Source organism: Cebus imitator, unplaced genomic scaffold, assembly GCF_001604975.1.
Source record: "Cebus imitator isolate Cc_AM_T3 unplaced genomic scaffold, Cebus_imitator-1.0 Scaffold36, whole genome shotgun sequence".
NCBI classification, from domain to species: Eukaryota; Metazoa; Chordata; class Mammalia; order Primates; family Cebidae; genus Cebus; species Cebus imitator.
The window spans coordinates 2805463-2815254 of NW_016107351.1; the positions used below are offsets into that span (position 1 = coordinate 2805463).

General features: G+C 53.5%; 1 protein-coding gene across 5 annotated transcripts in view; it reads right to left on the reverse strand.

The window, feature by feature from the left end:
- The window catches only part of ENDOV (endonuclease V), a 42678-nt gene that overhangs the window by 15509 nt on the left and 17377 nt on the right, over positions 1 to 9792 (reverse strand). For 2 of the 5 annotated variants that reach the window (XM_017524938.2, XM_017524934.2), the window contains 2 exons: positions 8649 to 8725; positions 6820 to 7141 (listed from right to left, as the gene is read on the reverse strand). The exons of 1 other annotated variant lie outside the window; for it this stretch is intronic. In XM_017524938.2, the coding sequence (XP_017380427.2) occupies positions 7076 to 7141; positions 8649 to 8725 (143 nt within the window). In that variant the 3' untranslated portion in view covers positions 6820 to 7075. Of the gene's footprint in view, positions 1 to 6819; positions 7142 to 8648; positions 8726 to 9792 lie in introns of those variants that run through there. 2 more of the 5 variants (XM_017524936.2, XM_017524937.2) reach the window with 2 other exon arrangements.

Genomic DNA, 9792 nt, shown 5'->3' on the forward strand with positions numbered 1-9792 from the left:
TCCCCTGACCTCGGTTTCCTCAAACAGGTGTACCTTCTCCTGGCAATGGTGCTGTTCCCCTGAGAAGTCCCTCTCTCCACAAGGTGCCCTGAGGCTGGTTCAGGCCCTGGCTCTGCACTGGGCACTTGGCCCCCGGCCCCAGGCCACAGTGAGGGGTTCAGGGGAAGACATGTGACTCAAGCCTGGCCAGCCAACGAGCGTCAGCCTGGGGCTTTCGCTGGGGCCGCTGGGACAGCAGGTCTCGCTTTGAGGAAGTGAGGCTGGGCTGATGAGGAAGCAGCCTCCTGGAGAGGGAGGGAGCTGGGGCCAGGCCATGCAGCGCCGGTGCTGCCTCCCAGAGTGAACTAACGAGGTCCCAGCTTTGCTTAAGTTGGTTTTTGTCACATGCAACGTGGAGAGTTATGATTATACACAGTTCTGATTATCTCCACTCAGACACCCATGTGCTGAGACTCCAGGGTGCAAGTTGTCTGCCGGGGCTGTGTGATGGAGGCCCCTGGGGAGGAAGACCACCTGGCACAGAGAGGCAAGGCCTGGGAGAAACAGCCTGGGTTGGGAGGAGGGTTGGGGGCCGGGGGCGGTGATCTTGAGGATGGCCTGGGGTCTGCTCCCCAGGGGGTCTTGGGCAGGAATGGAGGGAAATCTGGGCGGAAGCTGAAGAGGGGTGAGGCTGGAGGAGAGACTCAGCCCCAGCTTTCACTTCAGCACCGAGGACAGCGGCAGCGCAGGCCTGTACAGGGCGGCAGGCCCAGAGGAGGAATCGCATCAACCACAGTGACAGGAATCACCTGTCGTGGAATGTGGCAATGCCATCCATGCTGTACCTGTGACAGACGTGGCATCGTGGCATCCATGTGCCTTAGAAACAAAAGCCAACTACTAATACCAGAACTCTTACAGGCAGCTTTAACATTCAGCCGCATGCCCAGTCTTCCTGCTGGGGGCACTGGTTTCTGGGTGGGAAGCGAGGGTGGGCTCGAAGCTCTCATACATCTCTCAGGAAGGCACCGGAAGGTGCCCAGCATCCAAGTGCGGGAGCAACTGTATAGGGTCGGGGACGCAGGGGAAAGAAGTCCCAGAGTGGGGTTGGGGAAGGCCTCGGTGACAGACGGTACGGCAGGTGTACCAGGCGACTAGGACAGACACAGGAGGAAACTCTGTACCCGTTATCTTTTGCTGCATAACAAATTATCCCAGGGCAAAGACTCACCATCCCCCACAGTTCCCAAGGGATGGGGACCCAGACACAGACTGGCCAGGTGGCTCTGGATCGGGCCCTCGTGAGGCTCCTGTCCCGGGGTGACCGGAGCTGAAGGCAGCTACAGGCTGAGCAGAGCTGGAGCAGCCACTTCCAAACGGCTCCTGACGAGGCTGAGGGCAGGAGGCTTCCTTCCCTGTCGTGCAGACGCCTCCATGGAGTGGCTTAGGACACGGCACTGACTTCCCTCAAAGTGGATGAGGAGTGGCAGAGAGAGGGCAGGTGCCACCAACATGAAAGTCACAACATGTTCCAGGACTCAATACTAAGAGTGATGCACCATCACTTTGACAATCTGTTGGCCACACCGACCGATCCTGTTCTATGTGGCACAAACTCCAGGAGGTGGGGGTCAAAGTGGCCCTCCGGCAGGCTGGCTGCCACAGGCCGAGTGAAGGAAGACATTCATCAATGGCTGGATTTTTTTTTTTTTTTTTTTTTTTGAGACGGAGTCTTGCTCTGTGGCCTAGGCTGGAGCGCAATGGCGCAATCTTGGCTCACTGCAACCTCCACCTCCCTGGTTCAAACAATTATCCTGCCTCAGCCTCCCGAGTAGCTGGGATTACGGGCGCCCACCACCACGCCTGGCTAATTTTTGTATTTTTAGTAGAAATGGGGTTTTGCCATGTTGGCCAGGCTGGTCTCAAACTTCTGACCTCAACTAATCCACTCGCCTTGACCTCCCGAAGTGCTGGGATTGCAGGTGAGCCACCTACCTGGCGTGGATATTTTTAATTTTTAAAATATCTTTTATTTTTAAAAAGAGTGATAGAGATGGGGTTTCGCTATGTTGTCCAGGTTGGTCTCGAACTATTGGGCTCAAGCAATTCTCCTGCCTTGGCCTCCCAAAGTGTTGGGATTGCAGGCATGAACCACTGTGCCCAGGCTGGCCGGATGTTTTCAATGAAGCAAAAGGAGATTTATACTTCCATGGCAGGGTTTGGGGCTAAATAAGTAATGGGTACAGAGAATATCAGCCAAGTCCCCTAAATGAGGCAGTTATTAGGTCCAGGAAAAATAAGAGGTTGTACAAGAAAAGAAATGCAATTATAATACATTACTCAGCTGGGAAGGGTGTATGCTGAGAAATAGTAATGCACACATTGAATTCTGATTCAATCAAAAGAAGATGGTGGAAGAGTGTGGGGGGCGGGCACGTGTGAGAGAGCAAAGCCATGAGGCAGTGCTGACATCCAAATGAATAGCACGCGGTGTAATTAGGCGAGGTGTCGCAGAGATGATGGACTTCAACTGCCATGGCGGGAAGGACAGGGATACATTTCTAAATCTGAAAAGGAGAGAAAAAAAAACAGCAGCAGCAGCATGAGCATGGCTATTCAGAAGTAAACAGCAAAAAGAATCGGCTACAATCACAGAACAGGTTGCCTCTAAGAAGGGCGCGTCAGGAACGGAGGGCTGGTTTCATTCGAAGCCTTGTAGTACTATCTGACCATCCAAACCGTACATTTGTGACTTCACTAAAAACAAACATGAAGCCAGGCGCGGTGGCTCATGTCTGTAATCCCAGCGCTTTGGGAGGCCAAGGCGGTGACTCACTTGTGGTTAGGAGTTCGAGACCAGCCTGGCCAACATGGTGAAACCCCATCTGTACTAAAAATACAAAAAATAGCTGGGCATGGTGGTGCACACCTGTAATCCCAGCTACTTGGGAGGCCAAGGCAGGAGAATGGCTTGAACCAGAGGCAGAGGTTTCAGTGAGCCGAGATCGCGCTGCTGCACTCCGACTTCAGTGAAAGAGCAAGGCTCTGTCTCAAACAACAAAAATTACATGAAATGTAAGTGACTAAAACCTAAGGGGTGAATAAACCAGGGGTAAGTAACTAAAAAACAGAGGGGTGTCTGTAGCTTGGGCACTGTCCCTGGAGGAGAGGGTGACTCAGTAGCTAAAAAACCAAACCCAAAATTCCCAAGCTGCTTCGTCTGGCCCAGGCAACCCCAGGGTAGGGCCCAGGGCCTGTCTGGTCTTCCTGGATTCTGCACCTCCTCCCTCGCCCCTCCATGCCCCTCTGGGCTGCTCTGGGTCTATCTGAGGATCTGTCCTGGTCTTCATCCCTCCTGCCTCAGCCTGCCCCCCACCTTGTCTGCGCCTTTCAGTACTTAACTCCCTTTTGGGCTCCGCCCATGGCAATTGGAGGGGAAGGGGTGCCTGTCCCCAGGGGAGGGCCCCAGCCCTGTCCACAGGGCCTGTGGTGTCCGCGATAGCTATCAGTTGGCCCCCCCAGCTGCCCCCCCAGCCGGCCCCCCCAGCGGCCCACGGTGGCAGGAGAAGTTGCTCCTCTTTCCCGAGGAGGTGAATCGGGGATAGCAGGCCGCGCTCCATCATCTCTGCGACACCTCGCCTAATTACACCGCGTGCTATTCATTTGGATGTCAGCACTGCCTCATGGCTTTGCTCTTAATTAATAATTTGGTAAAACTCCATTCGGGGCCTGGCCAGGGCAGTTCAGCGGGGACTGAGTGTTGGGGGGCCAGGCTGGTGAGCACTTCCCCTGCCAGCAAGTGTGGGCTCCCCCAAGCATTCCCAGGTGGCACCCCTGCACTCTGAGTTCCTGTTTGAAAGACCAGAGCCTGGGGGGAGACAGGGGTTGGTGAGAAGTGTCTGCAGCTTGGGCACTGCCTGTGGAGGAGGGTGACTCAGGCTTCAGGGTGCCCATCAGACACCCCTTCCTGCCCCAAACACTACGGCTTATTCTTAAAGCATTGGTCACAATCCATCCCACTGATAAGAGGTTCAGAGAGGTGAAGTGGCTTACCCAAGCACACACAGCACACAAGTACAAAGGCTTTGGTCTGGAACCCAGGGCTCTGGTTGCCTGTCACAGCCTCTTCTGCCAGGACAAGAGCCCCAGGCCAAGTCTTTCAGGGACTCTTCTGCAGAGGAAGCAGGGCACAGGCCCCGGAGTGGGTGTGCACCAGCCACCAGGATGTGAGGGGCAAGGCTGGCTCTCCTGGAGGGTGGGGTCCCACGAGAGGTGCGTGGCTCAGGCAAGATGCTGTCAAGGGGCCACGGCCCAGCTCAGACCCAGATTCGAACATCTGATGCCTGTGGCCAGAGCGGGGGCGGAGCTTGGGACAGCTAGGACGGCTAGAGGGGCCCCTTCCTGGGGCCTGACCTTGGCCAGATCCTAAAGGACACTCTAGCCCTGGTGCATCTTCTGATCCTGAGTGCCACAGGAGAGGGGACGCAGGACCTCAGAGGCTCAGAGGTGGGGGTCTCAGAGGCTCCACAGGCCTGGCCCACCAGCCTCCTTGGAGTCTCTCCCTCCCAGCCCCCAGGCAGAGTGGGGACCTGGGAAAGGGACATAGTGGCCCACAGGTGAACAGGAAAATCTATTTGGATCTGACTTGAATTATTAAGTGGTTCAAGAATATTCTTAGCTCTGGGCAGGCTGTGGTCTGCAGAGACGGACTTTACCACGGCTCTATTTTTAAAGTTCTGTGGGTAGAGTTGAGATGCCACTGCACTTAGGGCACCCCCAGCACGTCCCTCTGCCTGCTGCCAGGGAGTAGGGTGCGGATGGGCCAGGGGGGCACATGCCAACCCTGCAGAACCCCACCCTGCAGGGGAAGGTGTGTGATGCAGGGATGAGAAGCTGGGGTTCCCCCACGTGCCAGTTGCCCAGGCCACCCCTCCCCAGACCCCAGCCTGTGCACCTGCTCCCCCAATTCTAGCCCCCCTTAACCCACACACCGTTTCCCTGGCTTCAATCCCCTGCACTCTGCTCCCCCAAACCCACCCTCTGCCCCCAGTGCAGCCTTGGGGAAAGTGGCGGGGCCAGCTCAGGGCTGTCACTGCACATCCCCGGGTGGGGTAGGGGGCTGGCGTCTCAGCAAACTGCTTATGGCTGAAGAAAAAAAAAACTGAGCTCTTCAAGAATTCAAGTTAGTTTTATTCAAAAGTCTGAGAGGACCCTAGACCCAGGCTCCAGCCCGGGAGCAGCCTTCGAGAGGGCCTGTCTGACTGCCCGGCTCAGCGTTTCAGCCCCTGCTGGATGCGGGTGCCAGAACACAGGAGCTGCAGTCACACCCGTCCAGCGGGCCATGAAGTCACGTTACAGCAGAATCCCACCAAGGGCTGGGCGCAAGAGCACCTCTGGTTGCAGATTACAGAGGCGTAACTGCTCACCTCAGCCAACATCATCCCACGTGCAGGAAAGCCGAGGACCAGGGTCCTTCATCTTTTGAGGAATATAGTGACTCAGGCAAGAGGCATGGGGCCGTGTACGCTTTCCTGTGTTCAAAGCGTCCCTCTGGAGAGCGGGTGTCACAGAGTCAGGGCGCACAGAGATGGGCACACACTCAGGTTTGCTGCTGCCACGCCAGCCTCTCCTCATTCGGTCGATGTGGCCATAGGCGGGGCTGGGGGCCCTGGCACACACCTGCACCCCACATGGACTACCGGTTCCCCTTTCACTTCAGCTCCCACCCCCGCTTAACCCCAAGCTTCCTGAGAGGCCTGGAACCGCCACCCGTGAGTTCTCCACCACCTCTGCTGTCCTCCTCTCCTCCTTCTGAAACCTGCTCCCCCAGGGACTGCCAGGTCTTTGGGGAGGGGGTGCTGTCTGTCTGCGTGGGGAGAGCCTGGGAAAGGCATGCAGGCAGATGTGGTTGGAGCCCCCGACCCTCTGAATCTTGGGCTTAAGTGAGCCCTCAGCAGGGGCCCTGCACTCGCCGTCCCCTCTCACAGCCAGGTCACCGCTCAGCATCTGCAGTCAACGAGGACTCTCCCAAAACCACGCACAGCCAGACGGCTCGAGGAAAAAAGAGGACGTCAGTGACTAAGAGCAGTAGTGAAGGCCGGGTCGTTCTTAGAGACCTCACCCACACCAGAACATGCCATGAACAACGGTATAACAGATTAGATAACATGGAAAAACTCCAAGAAGCACACAAGGTGGCCACTGACTCAGGACAGAAAATCCAAACAATCTACAACAAACACAGAGATTGAATCCGCAGTCGAAACCCTCCCAAAGACGAAGACCAGATAGGCTCACTGGCAAATTCTACCAAAGTTTCTAACAAGAATTAACACCAATCTCCCTCTTCCAGAAAAATGGCAGAGGGAACACTTCCTAACCCAATCCATGAGGCCAATATTATCCTGATATCGAAACCAGAGGAAGACATTATAAGAAAACGACAGACTGGTCAGGCACAGTGACTCATGCCTGTAATCCCAGGACTTTGGGAGGCCAAGGCGGGTGGATCACGAGGTCAGAAGTTCAAGACCAGCCTGGCCAAGATGGTGAAATCCTATCTCTACTAAAAATACAAAAATTAGCTGGGTGTGGTGGTGGGTACCCAGCTCAGTAATCCCAGCTACTGAGGAGGCTGAGGCAGGGGATTCCTTGAACCCAGGAGGTGGAGGTTGCAGTGAGCCAAAATCACGCCACTGCACTCCAGAGGGGGTGACAGAGCAAGAGTCCATCTCAAAAAAAAAAAAAGAAAAGAAAGAAAAAAGAAAACAACAAACCAATATCCCTTATAAATACAGGTGTAAAAATCGCACCAAAATATAAGCAGATCACATTCAGCGGCAGAGTAAATGCGTCATACACCACGGACCAAGTTGGATTTATTCCAGAAATGGAAAGTGGCTGAATGTCTGAAAATCAATCCACATAATACCTCACATTAATACAGAACACATGTGCATTTCAATAAGGGCCAGAAAAGCATTTGACAAAATCCAGTACCCTTTAACCATAAAAACACTTAATAAATTAGGACTTGAAGGGCACTTCTTCAGCTGGATAAACAGCATCCTTGAAAATCGAACAGCTCACGTCACATCTAGTGGTGGAAGACTGAAAAGGTTTTCACGATCAGGAACAACACAAGGATATGGGCTCTCACCACCTGCATTCAACAAAGTGCTGCAGGTCCAGCCACAGCAATCACGTAAGAAAAAGAAATAAAAGCCATTCGGATTGAAAGGAAGAAGCAAAGGTAGGCCAGGCGCGGTGGCTCACGCCTGTGATCTCGGCACTCTGGGAGGCTGAGGCGGGAGGAATGCTTAAGTCCAGGAGTTGGAGACCAGCCTGGGTAACATGGTGAGACCCTGTCCCTACAAAAAAATCTTTAAAAATTAGCCAGGCGTGGTGGTGCATGCTTGTAGTCCCAGCTACTCTGGAGGCTGAGTCAGGAGGATGGCTTGAGCCCAGGAGGTTGAGGCTGCAGTGAGCCGTGATCACACCCCTGCACTCCAGCCTGGCAACCGCGAGACCCTGTCTCAACAACACCACAACATGGTCTGGGACAACTGGCTATTCACAGGCATGACATGGAACCTGCTCCCTTACACCAAACACAAATTTAAGTCAAAATGGATCAAAGACTTAAGGGTAAGCACTCAAACTATAAATTCCTCAGAAGGAAATGCAGGTGTAAATCTTCATGGCCTTGAATTAGTCAATGGCTTCGTAAATATGACATCAAAAGCATAAGCAACAAAACAGATTAATGGACTTCATCAATTTTAAAAACTTTCATTCATCAAAGGACACTATCAAGAAACTAAAGAACCCACAGGAGAAAATATTTGTCAACTACAGAAGCGATCAATACCTAGGGTTCAGAACATACAGGAACTTCTGGAACTCAACAAGACGACAACCCAATTTTAAAAATGGGCAAAGGATACAGATGCTCAAGAGGACATACACATACAAATGGTTACTGAGACCTGAGAAGGTGCCCACCATCATCAGCCATCAAGAAATGCAAATCAAACCCACAATGAAATAGCACTTTTTTTTTTTGAGGCAGGGTCTCATTGTCACCCAGGCTGAATGCAGTGGCATGATCACGGCTCACTGCCGCCTCTACCTCCTGGGCTTAAGTGATCCTCTCATCTCAACCTCCCGAGTTCCTGGGATTACAGGAGCGCATCACCATGCCTGGTTATTTTTTAAATTTTTTGTGGAGATGAGGTCTCACTATGTTGCCCAGGCTGATCTCAGACTCCTGGGCTCAAGTGATCCTCCTGCCTCAGCCTTCCAAAGTGCTGGGCTTACAGGCATGTCCACTGTGCCCAGTGGAAATATCAGTTTCTATTCCATGGAATGGCTAGAATCTAAAGGGCAGACAGTAACAAGTGGTGGCGAGGATGTGAGGAACCTGGAACCCTTGGGCATTGGTGGTGGGAATGTAAACTGATACAGATGCTATGGAAAGCCTGGTGGTTTCTCAGAAAGTTAAACACAGGACTGCCATATGACCCAGAAATTCTACTCCTGTGTACCCAAGACAAATGAAAACATATGTTTACACAAAAACGTGTACATCAGTGCCCAATGCAGCATTACTCACGACAGCCCTGAATGGAAACTGCCCGAATATCCACCAAGATCAACCAAATGTTTATCCTGATCCATATGATGGACGATGACTCAGCCGTAATCAAGAGTAAGGTTCTGACACGTGGCACCATGTAGGTGCATCCTGAGAACATGAAGCCAAGAGAAGGAGCCAGTCATAAAGACAGCACAGCAATCCTACTCCTGCACGGTGCCTAGAGCAGGCCAGTCCAGGGACAGAAAGCCTGAGGTGGGTGCCAGGGTCTGGGGGAAGGGGAACAGGGAGTGATTGCTAATGCATGGGGTTTCCCTTTGGGGTAAAAAACTGTTCTGGAACTAGACAGTAATTGTGAAAACACCAAGAGCCAATGGGGTATACACTTTAAAGTAGTGGAAATGGTGACTTATCTCAAAACAAACATAAACTACTCACAAAAAAGTTGTCTGCAAACTTACCTCCAGGTTCTGGCCTGCTCCTCCTTGCAAGGGGAGGGGGAAATGGGAGGGCCCCATGACCAGGTCCTGGCCAGGTCCTCAGCCAGGGAGGCCCAACTTACACTCCTGGTCCTTGAGGAGCCGGCGGCTTTAAGCGGAGCTCGACCTCCAGCCCCAGAGCCATCTCTGCCCATCTTCACAGAGGTGGGTTGTTGGGGTTGAAGCTACTGCTTTTTGGGCAAAGCTACCACGTGCCTGGAAGTGGGCATGTCCTCTGAGCCTCTGGGCCTCCAAGAAGCTCCTCTGTTGCAGTGAAGCTACGGGGCACAGGAGGCGTGGTCCTGTCCGGCTCCAGAGTGAGGTGTGCCTTCAAGGACCTGTGTTCTGATGGCTTGCGGGGTGTGAGGAGCTGCCAGCCCAGGTGGGAGCTTGGTAGGTGAGACCTCCCTGACCCTCTGGCTTCATCCTTCTCAACACTGGAGTTGGCACAGCATGGCAGACTGATGGCCTTGTGCAGCCCACTTCTCCAAACCAAAAGCCTTCCCCATCAAGGACTCACCATGTGCCAAGGCTCCCTGCTGAGCCCCTACACGCTTCACCTGGTGGAGAATCTCCTACAACAAAGGCTCCCTACCGAGCCTACACGCTTCACCTGGTGGAGTATCTCCCATGACACAGCTCCCTGCTGAGCCTACACACTTCACCTGGTGGAGTATCTCCCACGACACAGCTCCCTGCCGAGCCCCTTACACACTTCACCTGGTGGAGTATCTCCCA